Source organism: Orycteropus afer, unplaced genomic scaffold (assembly GCF_000298275.1).
Source record: "Orycteropus afer afer isolate SDZICR_OR568_19922 unplaced genomic scaffold, OryAfe1.0 scaffold00319, whole genome shotgun sequence".
In the NCBI taxonomy this organism is placed as follows: domain Eukaryota; kingdom Metazoa; phylum Chordata; class Mammalia; order Tubulidentata; family Orycteropodidae; genus Orycteropus; species Orycteropus afer.
The window spans coordinates 3,068,922-3,090,991 of record NW_006921906.1 but is presented as its reverse complement, the minus strand read 5'-3'; the positions used below and the strand labels follow the sequence as shown (position 1 = coordinate 3,090,991).

The 22,070-nt window shown below is 39.7% G+C and overlaps 1 protein-coding gene across 1 annotated transcript in view; it reads right to left on the bottom strand.

Annotated features, from left to right (window-relative positions):
* The window catches only part of ODAD2 (outer dynein arm docking complex subunit 2), a 329,580-nt gene that overhangs the window by 76,142 nt on the left and 231,368 nt on the right, over positions 1–22,070 (bottom strand). The window contains exons 17-18 of the mRNA XM_007951926.2: positions 18,162–18,350; positions 15,943–16,164 (exon numbers count right to left, since the gene is read on the bottom strand). Of these exons, the coding sequence (XP_007950117.1) occupies positions 15,943–16,164; positions 18,162–18,350 (411 nt within the window). The remainder of the gene's footprint in view (positions 1–15,942; positions 16,165–18,161; positions 18,351–22,070) is intronic.

Genomic DNA, 22,070 nt, shown 5'->3' with positions numbered 1-22,070 from the left:
CCAACCTTTGATTTTAAGTCTGTTTTTGTCATTATCTCTAAGGTGTGTCTCTTGTAGGCAGCATATTGATGGGTTTTGTTTTCTTATCCAATCTGCAAGTCTCCATCTCTTGAGTGGTGCATTTAAGCCATTAACATTCAGGGTAATTATTGATAAGTTTGAATTTGTTGCTGTATGACAAACTGAGTTTTAAAATTCATATGTAAATATAAAGGAAAAAGAACAGCCAAAATGGAAAAAAATATTCGGTAATAACATATTTGACAAGGGACTTATCTCTAGAATTTATAGAAAATTCCAACATCTCAACAACAAAAAGACAGATAATCCAATTAAGAAATGGCAGAATACATGAATAGACACTACACCAAAGAAGATATTCAGGCAGCCAACAAATATATGAAGAAATGCTCATAATCATTAGCCATTAGAGAGACATACATCAAAACATAATGAGATACCATCTTGCCCCAGCACTAGTACCAAAGTTCAACAAGACAGAAAATAACAAACACTAGTAAGGATGCGGAGAGATTGAGACTCTCATACACTACTGGTAGGACTGTCAAATGATACAACCACTGTGGAAAACAGAATGGCGATTCCTTAAAAAATTGGAATTAGAAATACCATTTGACCCACCCATTTCATTATTAGGTATATCTGACTCCACGGCACATAACAACAACAACATCATCCTAAAGAAGTGAGATCCAAGACAAAAACAGATATATGCACACCCTTGTTCATTGCAGCCCTATTTACAATAGCAAAAAGATGGAAACAACCTAGGTGCCCATCAACAGAAGAATGGATAACCTAACTATGGTACATATACACAATGAAATAGCATGCAACCCTAAAGAATTATGTAGAACCAGCAAAACACTGCATAACATGGATGAACTTGGAGGACATTATGCTGAGTGAAATAAGTCAATCACAGAAGGACGAATATTGTATTAGTCTGTTATTGTAAAAAGTCAAGGAAATGTTTATATATGGAAGGAAATTTTCTTTGTTGGCTACCAGGGGTGGGAGGGGAGGTGAGAGAACAGCAGGAGACAAGTATTGATTTGGGTGAAGAGAAGGGCAACGTACCAAATGTGAGTGACCTACATGGTAGCATCAAAGAAAAGGAAGACATAGAGAGGTACATGGGATGTACAGACAACCTTTTTGCCCATACAGTACTGCATTGTCAGTGAAGGCAAACATTGATCAATGGGTGGATATATGGGTGGACACAGTGAACTATTAGGTATATCTATTCTGGGGGAAGTGTGCCCAAGACCATGTATAGAGTTGGCAGACAGTGTTTCTACAAGTGTATTGGTATGTTCTGTAACAATTCCCAGGTATATAGTAGATCTGATAAGGGACAAAGTGGTAGTCACTTCTTGGCCACAGTCAGCTACTGAGAGGAAGCAAGTAGTAGGACCCGTGGGCTCAGGACCATAGTTGCAGGGGACATCAAGCTCAATTGGCATAACATACTAGACAAAAACATTGCTCCACATCCTACTTTGGCAAGTAGCAACTGTGATCTTAAAAGCTTGCAAGTGGCCATCTAGATGCAACAATGGGTCTCTCCTTGTCCAGAGCAAAGAAGAATGAAGAAAACCAAAGACGCAGGGAAACAACTAGTTCAAGGGATTTGTATACCATCCAATCCTCAGCCTATACAACTATGAGACCAGAAGAACTAGATGGTACCTGGCTACCACTGTCAACCACTTGGAGGAGGATCTATGTAGTAGATCCTGGATAGAATGGTAGAACAATGTGGAACAAAACTCAAAATCATTAAAAATAAAAGGGGGGGGCAGGTTTGCTGGTCTGATAGAACCTGATGGAACCCATGAGACTATGGCCACTAGCTGTCCTTCAAGTCTGGAACTGAACCCACTCCTATGGCTTCCAGCCAAATAAAAGACAAGCATATGAGCTGAACATTTCCATTAGGTAGATATACTCCTTAGAGAAATCAATCATGGGAGAAGAGAACATTAGTGTATGCACAGGGAGACAGTTCAGGGGCAGGAGTGCATGGGAGGGAAGGACACAGGGAAGAGGTAACTATGGGGAGGAAGTCCGATGGGAGTTGTTGCATTGTGGGAAATTTCAGTCAATATCATGAGACAAAGTGTATGTGAGCTGCTGTATGGAAAGTGAATTTCCTCTGTAAACTTTTACTCAGATCACAATAATTAAAAAAAAAAAAAAAAAATGACTATGAAAAAAGAATAAGGTAGGAGGAAGTACACTACCTAACTTTAAAGATCATCATAAAGCTACAGTAATCAAGACAGTGTGTTATTGGCATAAATATAGACAATTAGAGTAATAGAACAAAATAAATATTCAATTGATCTTTGCAAATATGCAAAAGAAATTCAGCAGAGGAAAGGGCAAGCTTTTCAACAAATGGTGCTGGAACACATGCCTCTAAAATTAACTTCAATTCATACCTAACATCATAAACAAAAATTCACTCAAAATGGATCACAGATATAGATGGAAACATAAAATTATAAAACTTTTAGAAGAAAACACAGAAAAATCTTTGTGATCAAGTGTTAGGCAAGTATCTTTTAGCTATTACACCAAAAACAAGATCCATACCCCCAAAAAATGATAACTGAACCATGCACATGAGAGACAACAGCTGCTAACAACAACCAGTGGGTCCACAATACCTCATTGCCATTAACACCAAACACTAGGGTATACAGATAAACACAAAAACACCTGAGATGATCAGATGTGGGTCAGTGAACAGATGTATACTCTAGGACCAAAGATAGATTCAGCTGAGGCTAATCTTACAAAATACCTGCAGTCCTTACAGAAACAACAGAAGATAGACACAGAGTAATCCCTCACAGACATCCTGACACTATGGGAGAAAGATCCAATAGATCTACTGCCTCAGGACCATAGTACTGGTGGACACCAGACTCAATTACATAAAACAAAATACATAAAAGCATTGCTTCACATCCTACATTGGTGAATAGTGACTGGGGTCTTAAAAGCTTTCAAGCAGCCATCTAAGATGCAGCTAATGTCTCCTAGCATTGGAAGTGAAGAAGAAAGCAAAAGAAAAAGGGCCTTTAGAAGTAATCAGCCCTAGGACATGATGGCCCTCGACACCAGAACTGGATGGTGCCCAGCTACCAATGCCAGCTACTCAGGAAAGGATCAAATCTGGAGATCCTGCATAGAGTGGGAGGGAAAACGTGGAACAATATCCAAAAACTCAATGATGACCAGAATTACTGGTCAGATGAGATCTGTTGAGACTTCCAATACTATGGCCCTGGAATACATTCTGAGCCTGAAATAAAACTCACCCCCAGAGGCTGGCTCTCAGCCCAATAGTTAACAAGATGTATAGGCAGACCACTCAACCCAGCGTGTCACACCCACATCCTCTATGGTAATACATCCCTTAGAGCAATAGACCATGGGACACCAGAGGACCAACATTCAAACTGAGGAAATGCAGGACAAACAGGAGTGCATATATATGAGAGGCACAAGGGGAGGGTTACAGGGCAGGGAGGGGAGGAGACTGAGTTAGGGTTGGACATGACAAATGAAGAATGAAACTAATACGTGTTACGTTGAATGTAAAACAAGTTCTTAAAATAAAAATAATAAATTAAATAAAAAAAAAGATAAATTGGACTTCATCAAAATTAAGAACTTTTGCTCCTCAAAAGACACGTGCTAGAGAATAAAAATGCTAGGTATAGGCTGGAAGAAAATATTTACAGGTTACAAATCTGATTTAAAAAAAAAAAATACTGTGTCAAGAATATATATAGAACTTTTAAAACTCAGTAATAAGAAAAAAAAAACTCAGTTTAAAATGGTCAAAAATTTTGAACAGAAATTTATCTAAGAAGTTAAACAGTTGGTAAATAAGCACATAATAAACAGGGAAAAAGAAATTGAAACCACAGTGAGATACCATTACATGCCTATTTGATATCTCAAATAAATAAATAAACTGACTGTACCAAGTATTGGTGAGGATGCTTTCATGTACTTCTACTGGTAATAGACGGTGTTATAACCACTTTGGAAAACACTTTCTCTAAAAGTTAAAGATATACTTATTATATGAGCCAAACATTCTTCTCCTGGGTATTGACCCAAGAGAAGAGAAAGCATATGTCCATACAAAGACCTGTACATGAATATTCACAGTAGCTTTATTTGTAAAAGCCCCAAATTGGAAATTACCCAAAAGATCATCAACAAGTGGATGGATAAACAAATTGTCACACACCCATAAAATGGAATACTATGAATAAATAAAAAGGAGTAGACTATTATTATCCAGAAGAACATGGATGAATATAAAAATAATTTTACTGACTGAAAGAAGCCAAAAAAAGAGTACATATTATATTGTCCCATTTATATGAAGTTACAAGAAAATGCAAATTAATCTGTAGTGACTCCTAAAGTAATCATAATTTTCTTCCTCACTTTAGAGGAAAAATATAAATAACAAGAAAAAAACCAATTAGTAACAAGTGTATAAATGGCTTCGTAAAAGATACAAACAGTTGCTGTCAACTCAATGCTGATTCACGGTGACCCCTTGTGTGTCAGAGTACAACTGTGCTCCATAGAGTTTTCAGTGGCTGATTTTTCAGAAGTAGATCACCAGGCCTTTCTTCCAAGTTAACTCTGGGTAGATGTGAACATCCAACTTTTTGGTTAGCAGTCAAGTACTTTAACCCTTTGCACCACTGAAGGAGTCCATATGACTCCATATGTGGTATCATAATATAGTCACTGAACCCTAAAAGCCAAAAAAAAAAAAAAAAAAAAAACCCACTGTGTCAAGACTGTCACATCTTTCTGTGAGTGACTGGTAGGTTCGAATCACTCTAACAACTGCGCCACCACAGCTCCTTCTGATACCTAAAAGTCCTACTAAATTATTTAATAGGATACAGCCACATAGACAATCCCTACCACTACAAGAAATATCTGAAATGTGGGAAAAGTACTCAAAACCACAATGCTACATTAAGAAGCTTAATTGACAGCCACTATTATATCACAAGGGCGCTCTGGTGGTGTAGTGGGTAAGGCACTTGGCTGCTAACCAAAAGATTGATGGTTCAAATCCACCAGCTGCTTCACAGTAGGAAGATGAGGCAATCTATTTCTGTAAAGATTTTCAGCCCTGGAAACCCAATGTGGGTCTCTATGAGTGAGAACTAACTCAATGGCAGTAAAAAAAAAAAAAAAAAAAAACCCAAGCTCACTGCCGGATTCAACTCATAGTGACCCTTCCTTGGGATTCTGAGGCAGTATCACTATGGAAGTAGATTGCCCAGTGGAAGTAGATTGCCCGGTCTTCCTTCCAAGGAGTGGCTGATGGGTTTGAAATACCAGCCTTCTAGTGAGCAGTCAAATGTCTTAGGCACTACACCACCAGAGCTCCTCAATGGCAGTAGGTATTATATTATAGATCAAACATTGGACATGTAGACTGCATACAGACACTGAGAGCTCTTGGTGACCCCGGTTCCTAAAATCTGTGTACTTGACTCACAAACAGTGGTGATATTTTTCCTGTATCAGCATTCAAACACTATGGGGTATGCTTGCTTCTGGTTCATCTTCCCAGTTCCCTGGAATGCCACAACCTGTGCTGAATCCGGGAGGCAGCCAAGAAAACCCTTCCAGCCTCACCCAAATTGTGCTCTACTCCCCTTGCTCTGCCAATGCTGGGCCCACTTCTGGTTGTATTTTCTTCAGTTTCCTGCCTTCCAGAAAGTTATAGGCCATAATGCAGTTTTCACCTTCCTGGTATTGACATTTGTAAAAACAAACCTAATATGACCATGAGGAAAGGAGCTTAAAGCCTTTTATAAGTGCTCATCATCTTTCTACTCAATCACTTTTTCTGTCTTGAGAAGGGTCCCTGTCTGTCCAGTTGTTTCCTGCAACTTCCTCTTTTTATATTACCCTCCTATATTACAGTTTTGTCATAATTTGCGAGTAATTGTGGTATATCTCATAGATTCCAAATATCTTCAATATCATTTCCTACAACTCTGCTTCCATGTTCTGAAGATTTCATAATGATACAAGGCCCTGGGCTGATAATTTGTGAAGAACCAATCCAGTTGCTGTCGACTCCAACTCATGGAGACTAACTCATGGAAATCCTGTATATGTCAGAGTAGAACTGTGCTCCACAGGGTTTTCAATGGCTGATCTTTCACAAGTAGATCCCCAGTTCTTCCCAGGTACTCTTGAGTGGACATGAACCTCCCACCATTTGATTAACAGCTGTAACTGTTTGTACACCCAAGGAAAGACTGGATAAAATCATAATGAGGGTAAGAACTGGATTATTCCTATCATGATGTATTTATCAGAGCAGAATATTTATTGTTCCATTTAGAAGAGATTCTTACCTGGAAAGGCTCTAACAGAAAGGATTCTTTTTCTACATAAATCAATCAGAAAATCTTTGTCAACTTCTTCCCCCCCCCCCAAAAAAAAACAAGTCACTGCTGTCAAGTTGATTTTGACTCATAGTGACCCCTCCTTGGGTTTCCGAGGCAGCATCACTACAGAAGTGGATTGCCCAACCTTCCTTCCGAGGAGTGGCTGGTGGGTTTGAACCACCAGTCTTCTGGTTAGCAGTCAAGTGCCTTAGGTACTACACCACCAGAGCTCCCTGTTGACTTCTTATCATGTTTAAACCCCTATCTCTTTTGAAACTTGCTCTTCTTTTGGTTTCTACAACTCCTGGTTAACCTGTTAACATCTTATATTTACTTTGACACCTCTTAGTTAACATGCTCCTTTAGTGAAAATGTGGACATTTCCCAGGCTTCTCTATACCGTCTACAAAAACATCTCATCCACGACTTCCTATTACTTCTCTGCTTGAAATTCCCGAATCTTCACCTCTCCGCCAGTCTTCAGACTTGTGCTGCCTAATAAGGTAAACACTATTCGCCCAGGGTTCGTGAGCACTGGTCCAAACAGAGATGTAATATAAGAGCAAAATACACACCACGTTTCAAAGACTTAGTACAAAAAAAGAAAATGAAAAATAGCTCAGTAATTTTTATATTGTTTACATTTGAAATAATTTATTTTAGATATAATGAGTTAGATAAAATGTATTATTAAAATTCATTTCACCTGTTTATTTTGTCTTGTTCTTTAATTGTGGATACTAGAAAATTTAATGTTACATACCTGGCTAACATTATATTTCTATTGGACAGAGCTTCTCTAGATCTAACATTCAAACTGATCATTCAAATTGAGTTCTTTTTATTCTAGACCCTCAAACCTGCTCTTTCACTGCACTATAGCAAAAATATCACTAGGCAGGATCCACATAAGTTGCACAAAGTTAGCTATTGCTCTTGAGGAAATTGCTTGACAAAGGAACTAACCCTAGAGTAAATTGCTTATGAATAGACAGCCTGACTCTGATAATTGCCAAAGAACATGTGGACAATTGGCCATTGGCAGCTGTAGCAGGAATGTTTGCAGAATTGGGGATAAGTACTGCAAGCACTTGACTAGAAAGGTGCAGTAGTATTTCAGTCACCTCATGCCACTCTGAGAGGAATTTACCACAAATGGGATGGCTTTAACAAACAGAATTTACTCTCTTACAATTTTGGGGGCTTAAAGTCTGAGTTCAAAGTGCCAAGCCCTGGGGCCTGGGTGAAAGCCCCTCAACCTTGGGCTTCAGCTCTGCCTCTTGCTCCCAGCCCACTGAAGCTACAGCATTTCTTCACTCAGATAGCCACTGGCCACTGAGGCTGACAAACCCGAGGTTGACAAGTGAAAAGGCACAGTCCCAATATTACCAAACCACATGGCAGGCCATTAATTCAAGTCCATTAAAAGTCCCAAGATTGTCAGGGCAACATGGCAGGCTGCTGAACAATGACTTGGCTACATGCAGGGTTCAAGCATGCCATCAAAGCTGGATATCTTCCTCAAAGTTGCTTCTTATCTACTGGAAGCAGCCTATGTCCCTAAAGCAGCTACTCAGCTGCTGCAGTAGATTCTACCATGGAGTTAATTACCAATCTCACCATGGGGAATAACTATATCCAGCTGCCCAGGCACACTGTCAAACAACCTTAACTACCACAAGTAGCAACAAAAATAGTCAGGGATTTGCCAAAATAGGCGATAAACCTTACATGCATTCAAAGTCAGAAATGTTAGTGGTTTTACACTGTGATCAAGCATTCAATGCAGGTAATTTAAACAAACAAACAAAAAACCTACAAATCAGTTGCCACTGAATTGATCAGAACTCATGGGGATCCCATGTCTGTCAGACTAGAACTGTACTCTATAGTTTTTAATGGTTGATTTTTCAGAAGTAATAACCAGGCCTTTCTTCCAAGGCACCTCTAAGTGGGAATGACCTTTAATCTTTCAGTTAGCAGCTGAACACATAATCATTTGCACCACCTAGGGACTCCTGCAGGTAATTTAGTTGTTCTTGTTGTTAAGTGCTATCCAGTCAATTTAGACTCATAGCTACTCCATGTACAACAGAATGAAACACTGCCCTGTCCTGAACCATCTCACAATCATTGCTATGTTTAAGCCCAATGTTGCAGCCACTATGTCAATCCTTCTCCTTGAGAGTCTTCCTCTCTTTCACTGAACCTCTCTCTACTTTACCAAGCATGATGTTTTTCTGCAGGGACTGGTTCCTCATAATAACATGACCGAAGTACATGAGACAAAGTCTTGTCATCTTCTCTTCTAAGGAGCATTCTGGCTGTACTTTTTCTAAGACACATTTGTTTGTTCTTCTGGCAGTCCATGGTATATTCAATATTCTTTGCCAACATCATAAATTCAAAGGCACCAATTCTTCTTTGGTCTTCCTTATTCATTGTCCAACTTTTACATACAAATGACATGACTGAACATACCATGGCTTGGGTCAGGCATGCCATAGTCTTCAACATGATATCTTTGCTTTTGAACACTTTAAAGAAGTCTTTTGCAGCAGACTTGCACAATGCAATAGGTTATTTGATTTCCTGACTGCTACTTCCATGGGTGTTGATTGCAGATCCAAGGAAAATGAAATCCTTGACAATTTCAATCTTTTCTATATTTCTCATGATGTTGCTTATTGGTCCAATTGTGAGGGCTTTTGTTTCCTTTATGTTGAAATGTAATCCATACTGAAGGTTGTAGTAGATCTTCATCAGTAAATGCTATAAGTCCTCTTCACTTTTAGCAAAGAAGGTTGTGTCATCTGCATATGGCAGATTGTTAATGAGTCTTCCTACCATCCTGATGCTGCATTTTTCTTACTGTGGGGCTTTATCAGTATAAATGTACAAAGTGGGGTAAGGGTTCTCTTTTCCCCACCCTTTTTTCTGAGGCTCAGCCTGAGCTAGGAGAGGCAATTCCACAGAGCCAAGACTTCTTGGGGTGATAGAAGAAGCCTAAGGATCATTAGAGAAGGAAAATGAAGGTAATTTCACCAGCCTACAACAAAAATGCCCTGATGTGAACTGATGTAGAACAGCAGGGATAGAAACCAGTAAAGGGTAAAGATGATCCTAGAGTCTGAGAAGGCAGACCAGGGGCTCAGCAACACCTTTAAGAGAAGGGGTCTGAATACCTCCTGGTCCTAATGTACTAAATATTTTCTCGTGTTATCTAGGCTAATGGCATCTTCCTGTGTATCTAGCCTTAAAACTGGAGTCACGGTTAACTTATTCCCGATAGGCAAACAACTGATGAATGCCATTTATTCTACCAACACCCAGCATACCATGTCTTTTTCCTCTTTAATGGTGGAGGCCCCACCTCCACGTTGTACATTTGCACTGATAAACCCTCCATGGTAAGGCCTCTCTATATTGTGACAAAGTAACTTACTCTCCCCCCCAAAAAAGTCCTGCATCTTATTAAAAAAAAAAAAAAACAAAACAATTCACTGCCGTCGAGTCAATTCCAACTCATAGCGACCCCTCCTTGGATTTTCAAGGTGGTATCTCTACCTATGTTGTTGTTATGTGCCGTCGAGTTGGACCCGACTCATAGCGACCCCTCCTTGGGTTTCCCAGGTGGTATCACTAGGGAAGTAGATTGCCCAACCTTCCTTCTGAGGAGTAGCTGGTGGGTTTGAACCGCCAGCCTTCTGGTTAGCAGTCAAGTGCCTTAGGCACTATGCTACCTCAAGTAGAAACTTCAGGCAGTTAGGAATGCAAATACTTGAGACTCCTAAGATCCCTAAGGGTAACCTCTTTAGGCTAACCTCTTTGTTAGCTGCCATGGAGTTGGTCCCTGACTCAAGGTGACCCCATGCGCAACAAAATGAAATGCTTCAAGATCCACTATCATCTTCATGACTGGTTGTGGATTAGACCATTATGATTCATAGGGTTTTCATTGGATGATTTTTCAGAAATAGACTGCCAAGCCTTTCTTCCTTAGTCTATGTTAATCTGGATGCTCCACTGAAATCTGTTCAGCGTTATAGCAACATGCAAACCTTCACTGACGGAGCGATGGGGCTGTGCATGAAGTGCATTGGCCAGGAATTGAACCTGGGTCTTCTGCATGAAAGCCAAGAATTCTGCCTCTGAACTACCAATGCCCCCAGGAAAGAGTGTAGAAGGGCAATGTTGTTGTTGTTATGTGCCCTAGAGTCAGACCCGACTCATAGAGACCCTTCCTTGGGTTTTCGAGGCAGTATCATTGCGGAAGTAGATTGCCCCATCTTCCTTCTGAGGAGTGGCTGGCGGGTTTGAACCGCCAGCCTTCTGGTTAGCAGTCAAGTGTCTTAAACACTATGCTACCAGAGTTCTTAGAGATCAATAGACCCTACTTTCTTTCCTTCCCTTATCTTTCCTGACTCTTTTCACACTCAATCTTTTTGAATGACTTCTTTCTCTAATACCTATACACCGTATGGACGGGTGACCACAATTTGAACCCTTTATACTGCAGAATACAATTTAAAAATGATTTTGAATTATCCACTGACTTTCATTAGATGAAATAATTGAAAGTTGCATATATACATGTAGTATATAAACCAACTGAACCAAAGTATGTGAACCTTATTAAATTTAAATAAATGAAGCTTTTGAGTAGTCTAGAGATCCTCTTCCTAAACCAAATGGCAATTTTCTAAGTATATGTCAGACACTTTACTAGGCTACTTAATTTTTAAAGCTTTATATATTTTTTTAAAGACTATATACTGTATGGGAGCTCTGGTAGCATAGTGGCTCAGAAACCCAAGGAGGGATTGCTATGAGTCGGGTTTGACTCGACGGCACATAACAACAACAACAACATATACTGTATACTATTAGGTTATGCAAGTCCTTGTTTTATTACAGAATATATACTTTTATGTTAGAAATGTATTCATTTTTGAAGTGTAAACATAATCATATCAAAGAGAGAGCATTTTTTATTAATCTTTAGCAATTTGAAGTTACCATCCCATTATATATTTATTATAATTTACCTTTAAAAATTGGTGCTTATTTAAAAGGCAATTTTTTTTTTTTTTTTTTTTTTGCTAAGTTTTTGCTTGCAGGAACTAATGTGGTCTAATTTATGTGTCATAAAACAGATTTATATGGAAAGGATGACACATTTAAATGTAAATTAAGTTTAATTTTAGAAAAGTTAACATCATATTCTTCAACGTTGAAAGATAAATTAAAACAATCAACAATCATCCCAAGATAATATTGGTATTTTAAGTTTTACTCTTCCTAAGATGTTTCATATTTGCAGTATCTAGATTTGCCTCAATATGATTAGCCGGAGATTTTAGTAACTTTTGTCTGAAAGATCAAACTTACTTTGGCCATACATCTCAATAGGCATCTGGTTGTTATAGGCCCCATAGTTGGGGAAATAAACAACAAAATAATATTATACAAGGAAACACGCTCTAGACAAGAACTAATATTTTAAATATATTTCTTTCCTAATACATATAAAAGCTGTTAATTTATTGTAAATATTTTTCATATTCATTGCCATCAAAATATTTAATTCAGAACCTCTAGGTGATTCCCAATGTGTAGTTACATTAAAGTGTCTGTAGAGAAACTTTCCTACCTGTATATTGGTTAAGCTGTCATAGAGTCAATTCTGACTCACAGTGAGCCCATGTGTCAGGGTAGAACTGTGCTCTATGGGGTTTTCAGTGGCTGATTTTCTGTAAGTAGATCATCAGGCCTTTTCTTCCAAAGCACCTCTGGGTGGATTCAAACTGTCAACCTTTCAATCAGTAGCTGAGCACTTAACTGTTAGTGTCATCCTGTGTGCTCCTGTATACTGGTTAAAGGCACAGAAAGCTTGAAGCACAGATACGTAAAAAATAAATCATGTCTTTGAATCGGCCCTTTGTTACTATGATTAAGACGGTTTTGCCAAAGTCCTGTTGATAGCCATCTCCTTTGTTGTTCATGTGGTGCCTATATATGGATATGAAGGAGCCTTAGTGCTACAATATGTAGGCACTCAGTTGCTAACCAAAAGACTGTCAGTTTGAACCTATTCAGTAGCTCTGAGGGAAAAAGACCTGGTGATCTGTTCCTGTAAAGATTGTCGTTGTTAAGTGCCGTCAAATCAGCTCTGGCTCATAGCAACGCTATGTACAATAGAACAAAACACTGCCCAGTCCTGCACCAATCCTCACAATCCTTGCTATGTTTGAGCCCATCATTGCAACCACTGTGTAAATCTATCTTGTTGAGGGTCTTCCCCTTCTTCATTGACCCTCTACTTTACTAAGCATGATATCCTTCTATATGGATTGTTTCCTTCTGACAACATGACCAAAGTAGGTGAGACGAAGTCTGGTTATTCTCACTTCCAAGGAACATTCCAGCTGCACTTCTTCCAGGATGGATTTGTTTGTTCTTCTGGTAGTCCATACTATTTTTAGTATTCTTCGTCAACACCACAACTGAAAGGCATCAACTCTTCTTCAGTCTTCCTTATTCATTGTCTGGCTTTCACATGTATATGAGGCAATTGAAAATACCACGCCTGGAGTCAGGAACACCTTAGTCTTCAAAGCGACGTCTTTGCTTCTTAACACTTCAAAGAGATCTTTTGCAGCAGATTTGCCCAGTGCAATACAATGTCTGATTTCCTGCCTGCTGCTTCCATGGGTGTTGACTGTGGATCCAAGTAAAATGAAAATTTCAATCTTTTCTCCATTTATCATGATGTCACTTATTGGTCCAGTTGTGAGGAGTTTCATTTTTTTTTTTTTTTTAATGTTGAGGTGTAATCCATACTGCAGACTGTAGTTTTCGATCTCCATCAGTAAGTGCTTCAAGTTATCTTCACTTTGAGCAAACAAGGCTATGTTATCTACATATTGTTGGTTATTAGTAGTTCTTCCTCCAATCCTGATGGTGTGCTCTTCTTCATATAGTCTAGCATCTCAGATTATTTGCTCAGCAAGTAGATTGAGTAAGTGTGGTGAAAGGCTACAACCCTAATGCACACCCTTCCTGATTTTAAACCATGAAGTATCCCCTTGTTCTGTTCAAATGACAGCCTCTTGGTCTATGTAGAGGTTCCTTGTGAGCACAGTTAAGTGTTCCAGAATTTTCATTCTTCTCAATGTTAGCCATAATTTGTTATGATCCACACAGTCAAATGCCTTTGCATAGTCAATAAAACACAGGTAGACATCTGTCTGGTATTCTTTGCTTACAGCTAAGATCCATCTGACATTAGCAATGATATTGTTCATTCTACATCCTCTTCTGAATCCAGCTGGCATTTCTGAAAGTTTCCTGTCAATACATTGCTGCAATCATTTTAGAATTATCTTCAGCAAGATTTTACTCACATGTGTATTAATGATAACCCACTGCTGTCGAGTCAGGTCTGACTCATAGCAACCCCTCCTTGGCTTTCTGAGGCAGTATCACTATGGAAGTAGATTGCCCAACCTTCCTTCTGGGGAGTAGCTGGTGGGTTTGAACTGCCAGGCTTCTGGTTAGCAGTCAAATGCCTTAGGCACTATGCCACCAGAACTCCCATACTGTTCTATAATTTCCACATTCTGTGGGATCACCTGTCTTTGGAGTGGGTACAGATATGTCTCTCTTCCAGTCACTTGGCCAGGTAGTTGTCTTCCAGATTTCTTGGCATAAATGAAAAAGAGTCTCCAGTGCTACATCTATTTGTTGAAACATCTCAATGGGTATTCCACCGATTCCTGGAGTCTTTTTTTTTTTTGCCAGTTCCTTCAGTGTAACTTTGACTTCTTCCTTCAATACTGTTCGTTCCTGATCATATGCTACCTCCTGAAATAGATGTACATCAACCAATTCTTTTGATACAGTGACTCTGTGTATTCCTTCCATTTTCTTTCTTTTTTTTTTTTTTTGATTCTTCAGCTAAGACAGCAGAAGAGATGATTTATTGTGTACATGTTACACTCAGTGACAACTGAGAACAGAACTAGTCCAGAATGTTCAGGGCAAAGGATCAAAAGGGACTAATTTGATATGAGCACTTGGGCCTCTCAGAGGTGTTCACAGCGATACAATGGCGATGAAGTCCTAGATCCACTGAGATGGAAATTCTAGACAATAGCATGCAGTGAACAACTTGTACCAATGTCCCCTGCCTCCAGCACTCCATATTCCTGTTGTTGTGGTTTTCGTGGATGCACACACTAGAGTTTACTTGGACCTCTGCCTCATCTTTCTTCTTTTGCGCTTCAGCCTGTGCATTCGCTTCTTCCTCCACTTGGCTCTCATGGTTTGGAGGCTTCTGACAAGCTCCTTCCATTTTCTTTTAATGCTTCCTGCATTGTTCAGTATTTTGCCCACAAAACCCTTCATTATGGCAACTTGAGGCTTTAATTTTTCTTTAGTTCTTTCAGCTTGAGAAATTCTGAGCATATTCTCCTCTTTTGATTTTCTAAATCCAGATCTTTGCACATTTTATTATCATACTTTACTTTGTCTTCTTGAGCCACCCTTTGAAATTTCTGTTCAGCTCTTTATTTCATCACTTCTTTCATTTGCTTTAGCCACTCTACGTTCAAGAGCAAGTTTCAGAGTATCTTCTGACATCCAGTCACAACTCACCTGGTCTTCAGTCATTGCTGTTCAACATGTCAAATCTGTTTCCACATGGTCTCTAAGTTCAGGTGGGATATAATCAAGGTCATATTTTGGCTCTCATGGACTTACTTTAATTTTCTTTAGCTTCAACTGGAACTTGTATATGAAATACTGATGGTGTTCCACAGTCAGCTCCTGGCCTTGTTTTGACTGATGATATTGAGCTTCTCCATTGCTTCTTTGTACAGATGTAGTTGATCTGATTTCTATATGTTCCATCTGACAAGGTCCACATGTATAGCCACCATTTATGTTATTAAAAGAAGGTATTTGCGATGAGTAAGTCATTGGCCTTGAAAAATTCTATCTTGTGATCTCCAGTGTCATTTCTATCACTGTAAAGATTACAGCCTATGAAACCCTATGGGGCAATTCTACTGTGTCACATGGGGTCACTACAAGTCAAAATCAACTTGTTGGTACCTAACAACAACAACAGCAGCAGCATATGGATATGACTGACTATCTTTTATTATTTACATGCTAAGTAAACAATACATCAAATAGAATTATGAGTACTACTGATTGTTCATGTACTGTGCATTTGCTTTACTCAAATTCAAATTATGGAATGATTATTTATTTTGCTAAGTACATTTGATATTCTTTGGTCTTATGTCTGTACAAGTTTTCAGCAGCATAACTATGATAACTTGGCTTACCTAAATGCCCTCATTAGTAAAATCTTACAATTACTAAAGTTTTTTTCCAGCTTATGTTTATCTAACTTGGACTAAATCACAAAGTCATTGCACTATACCTTTACTGCTCCATTCTCATGCATGGTGATACAGTTATCAGCATCTTCTGAGAGTTGGTACAAGGCCTGAGCTGTTGCTCGGTGCACATTGGTATCATCTGATTTCAGGTAGCGCACTAGTGGAGCCACTGCTTTGTGCTCACCGAAGGCTACTCTATTTCTGCCCCACATACAGCAACGTGAAATAGCTTCAGCTAGATGACGCCTCAGTTTATCATTATTCTGCACAAAGGAGAATGAATTGTGGAAAAGGCATTTTAATGATCCTGTGAGACCATGTTTATGTGCTAGATTTTTATTACCAACTAGCATGTCAATGAGTCAAGAGAAGAGGATTAGCTAGCTACTTAACTTAACTGAAACTTAACTGAAACTGGCAGATAATCTTAGGAACTCAATATTACCCCGACGCTAAAAAGTTTTCTAGACCAAGCATCCTTTCAGTGTTTGAATTTCTGATCTACAACATTTGTTCCAAGTGGTACTCCAAGCTGTGCTCAAACACTTCTGGTCATGGTGAAGTCATTGTCTCTTAATCCTGTTTATTCCATCTGGCACAGCTCTACATAAGTTATACAGTGATTGCCAAAGTCTTCTAGCTCAAGAATGCCGCCAATCTAAGTTTGCTAAGCTGGAGGAGGCACATTTAACTTATGATGTTGGTATAGACAATTACCTTAAGGATAATAATAGTGATAACGGTATTGAAGATAAGAGAAAAAGAGCTGTGGTGGCACAGATAAGAAGAAACACTTATATAAATACTTATATTTGCCACTGTTTTACTTGTCAATGGCAAATAAAAACAGCTTCTTTTTCAAAAGAATCTTGCATATTAATATTTCATAGTTTATAATAATACATACATATATATTGGCCTCAGAGAAATTAAATGAGTTGACCAAAATCACACACCTCATGAAAGATGAATATTAAACTTGAATCCAAGTCATGTATCCTAACTGTAAGTTCATTGTTTTGGCCAGTAAGCCATGAAATTTTTTTTTTTTTTGATTTTTTTTTTTTTAATTTTATTTTGATTTGGGTGAAGATTTACAGAGTAAATTCACTTTTCATACAGCAGTTCACATATACTTTGTCTCACGTCATTGACCAAAATTTACAATGCAACAGCTCCCCTCCCACTTCCTCCCCATAGTTACCTCTTCCCAGTGTCCATCCCTCCATACTCTTCTGTGTCCTGAGCTGTCTCCCTGTGCATAAGCAGCCCTTCCTTCTCCCATGATTGTTCTCTCCAGGGCATGTGTCTACTTGAGGTAAATGTTTAACTCACTTGCCTGTTCTTTGTTTGGCTGGAAACCACAGGTGTGGGTTCAATCCCAGAACTGAAGGGCAGCTAGGGGCCATAGTCTCAGTGGTTTCACCAGGCTCTATTGGACCAGCAAACCTGGTCCCCACCTTTTTTTTTTTTTTTTTTACCTCCAAATGATTTTGAGTTTTGTTCCACATTGTTCTCCCTCTCTATGCAGGATCTCGTACATCCCTTCCAAGTGGATGACAGTGGTAGCCGGGTACCATCTAGTTCTTCAGGTCTCATAGTTGTATAGGTTCCAGATCAGATGGTGTACCAGTCGCTAGGACTGATTGTTTCCATTCATTTGGTTTTCTTCTTTCTTCTTGATGAGGAGACACCCATTGTTGCATCTAGATGGCAGCTTGCTAGCTTTTAAGATCCCAGTCGCTACTCGCCAAAGTAGGAGGTGGAACAATGTTTTGTATAGTATGTTATGCCAATTGAGCTTGATGTCCCCTGCGACTATGGTCCCAACCCCGCAGGATCAACTACTCAGTCCCTCTGGGTAGCTGGCTGTGGCCAAGCAATGACCATAACCTTGCCCCTTGTCAGCTCTACTATACACCTGGGAATTCTGATCACTCACATAAACTTATAGGACCATTATCTGCCAACCCTATATATGATCTTGGATACACTCCCCATTTAGACATACCTAATTGTTTAGCCTGTCCACCTATCTATCCGTCCATATACCCCTGTTTGCCTTCACTGACAACTCAGTACTGTATGTGCAAAAGGGTTCATATTTGTTGTCTGTACTTCCCATGTACCTCTCTATGTCTTTCTCATCCTCAATGCTGCCATATTGGTCACTCCCATTTGGTACATTGCCCTTCTCTTTCCCCCTGGCATGAAATTTTTTGGGATTCATTAAAAAAAAAAAAAAAAGTGTGTTACTTACTGTATTTGCCAGTTTGGACAATAAAGGGACAACTCCATGATCTGTAATAACAGCTAAATTTTCTTGATCTTTTGCAATATTGGTAATAGCAGCACATACACTTGCCAAAACTTCTTTGTTGTCTGATTTCAGTAAATTGACAACAAGTTCCAAACCACCAACAAAGGAACGAACCATTTCTCCAGCATCCTAGATAAAAATAAAGACAGAATTAAAAAAAAAAACCCTGTATTTATGGGTTATTTTATTTTTATAGAGCAGAAAGCAGTGATGAGACTATGAGGTATACCTTTGGTGTGAAAGATAAACTCAAGTTTCCAAATTAGATATAATTTCTGTGTATGTATGTGTGTGTGTGTGTGTATATATACACACATGTATATATACACACACATACATACACACACATACACATACACGCACACACTTATATATAGGCTGGCAGTTCAAACCCACCAGCCACTCCTTGGAAGGAAGGCTGGGCGATCTACTTCCGTAGTGATACCCCCTCGGCAACCCAAGGAGGGGTGGCTATGAGTCAGGGCCAACTCAAAGGCACATAACAACATATATAGTTGTTGTTGTTGTGTGCCGTTGAGTTATACACACACACACACATATATACATAGGTGTATATATATATATATATATGGAGCTCTGGTAGCACAGTACCTAAGGCACTTGACTGCAACCCAGAAGGCTGGCAGTTCAAACCCACTAACCACTCCTCAGAAGGAAGGTGGGGCAATCTACTTTAGTGATACTGCCTCAGAAACCCAAGGAGAGGTCGGTATGAGTCGGATTCGACTCGATGGCACATAACAACAAACAACATACACCTACACACATAGAGAGATATATATATATACACACACACACATATATACACACACATACACATACACACACATATATAGTACTGTATTATACTATATCATATTATATGTATGTATATACAAGTAGCAATGTCTGTTTGGGCAACATCCAATTACATGTATGTCCATGGTCCCATAAGGTTACTATAATAGAGTTCAGAAATCTGGATGGGAGGAAGGGACATAGTGGAAGTACCTTGCTAAGTGCAGAGATCCAATATGTCTCTTATTAGCTCTCCAGGTCTGCAGGTGCCGCAGCCCTGGGGTGGCCAGAGGAGGGAGTCCTGACGCCAATTTGTGGCTTACTGTTCCACTACACACACATCAGGCAGAGGCCAAAAATGCTACCGGAGCTGAGGGGGATGCCCCACTGAGATTGTTGCCCCACTTGGCCTGGGTGCCCTGTACAGCTCCTCCTGGGGTGGCAACCTACTGGCTACAGCAGTGACGAAAGGATGAACAGGAAAGGTAGCCATGGGAAGAAGCAAAGGCAGAGAAGGAATGGACAGGGCTGGAAGAGTTTGAAGCCCATTGGTGGTGGTGGTGGGGGGGGGGAGCAGGCAGGGAGGAAGGAAAGGAAGTGAGCCAGTGGTGGCAAGCTGGGATATACTCAATTGGACCACACAGGACCAGCAGTGGCACAGCCAGAATTTTCACATAGTGCTTTTTACAGGTCCTGGGTCCACCTGGGGACTGTCCTGAGCACATCTGTCCTGTATATAATATGGTGTTTACACAATATACAAATCACATAGCACCCTATTTCACAGAACATATCATGGACATTAAATGACACATACCTGTATATGTGTATAATATACATACTTGCATATGTTATTTATGTACATTACATATATATCTATACATACAAACATAAAATTAAGTTTCAGTAATATTATAGAACAACTATTATGAGCAAAGCAGCTCTGGTGCCATAGTGCCTAAGGCATTAGACTGCTAACCAGAAGGCTGGAGTTCAAACCTACCAGCCACTCTGTGGAAGGAAGACTGGAAGACTTCCTTAAAGATTTACCACCTCAGAAACCCAAAGACAGTCACTATGAGTTGGGATCGGCTCAATTGCAGTGAGTTTGGTTTTTGGTATTATGAGTAAGAGACTATTAGCTACTGGAGAATACAGTAGAAAACAAGATATATATTATTCTGCCATCATGTTGCTTATAACCTATTGGAGAAGCTCCAAAACCAAAGCAAACTCATTGACATTGAGCCAGTTCTGACTTATAGTGACACCATTGCATTTCCAAGGTTATAAATCTTTACAGAGCAGACTCCTTCATCTTTCTTCCATTGAGCAGCTGATAGGTTTGAACCACCAACTTTTTGGTTAGTAGCCAAATGCTTTAACTACTACACCATTGGAGCTCCTTAGTGGGGAAGATAGGCATTAAGAAGTCACACAGAACAATTACATAAAGCAGTCCTTCACAGACTGCCAGACACTGTGGGAGACAGATCCACTGGATCTGCTGACTCAGGACCATGGTACTGGGGGACACCAGACTCCAATGGCACAACAAAATACATAAAGATCTTGTTCCACAACCTACTTTTGTCAGTACAACTAGGGTTTTAAAAGCTTTTGATTGGCCATCTAAGACACAGCTAATGGTCTCCTATCATCAGAAGTGAAGAAGAGTGCAAAAAACCAAGGGCATTTGGAAATAATCAGCCCTAGGACCTGGTGGACCGCAAGACCCCACTTGGGAAGGGATCAAAACTGGAAATCCTGGATAGAATGGGAGGAAAAACATGGAACAAAATCCAAAAACACAATAATGACCAGAATTACTAGTTTGATAGAGTCTGGTGGGACCCCCAAGACTAAGGCCCTGGGATATACTTCAGGCCTGGGATAAAACTCAGTCCCAAGGGCTGGCTCTCAGTCCAACAGTAAACAAGATGTACATGCAGAACACTCAACCCAGGGTGATGCACCCACCTACTCTATGGAGATACAAAAGATGGGCCACCAGAGGGGCAACACTCGCACAGAGGAAAAGCAGGACACACAGGGGTGCATAACTAAGAAAGGCATGAGGTGGGGTGTTACTGGGTTAGGGTTGAGGAAGGTCACTGGGGAGTAAAACCAAGTGTACACAAAATGTTGAATGTAAAACAAATTCTGCTCTGTAAATTTGCACCTAAAGTACAATTTTAAAAAAATAAAAAGAAAGAAATCACAAGCATAATGACAAGGAGAAGGAGGTAAAGATAGTATGTAACATAAAAGCCTTGTTCCACATCCTACATTGGTGAGTAGTGAGTGGGGCCTTAAAAGCTTTCCAGCGGCCATCTAAGATGCAGCTAATGGTCTACTAGCATTGGAAGTGAAGAAGAATGCCATAATAATAATAATAATAAGGCATTTGGAAGCAATCAGCCCTACGACACGATGGCCCTCGAGACCAGAAGAACTAGATGGTGCCTGGCTACCAATGCCAACCACTCAGGAAAGGATCAAATCTGGAGATCCTGGATAGAGCGAGAGGGAAAACTTGGAACAAAGTCCAAAAACTCAATAATGACCAGAATTGCTAGTCAGATAGAGTCTGGTGAGACCCCCAATACTATGGCCCTGGAATACATTCTACGCCTAGAATAAAATGCACCCCCAGGAGCTGGCTCTCAGCCCAATAGTTAACAAGATGTATATGCAGACCACTCCACTCAGGATGACACACCCACATACGCTATGGTAATACATCCCTTAGAGCAATGGACCACAGGGCACCAGAGGACCAATATTCAAATTGAGGAAATGTAGGATAAACAGGAGTGCATAAATATGAGGGGCACAGGGGGAGGGTTACAGGGTGGGGAGGGGAGGAGATTGGGTTAGGGATGGACATGGTAAATGGGGAATGAAACTAAATGTACATGTAATGTTGAATGTAAAACAAGCTTTTAAAATTAAAAAAAATTTAATAAAAGATACTATGTAAGTACAAACACCATGCACATCTTAGCTAGTATAAAGCTTGAAGGACAGCCTCCTCAAGATGTTTGTAAG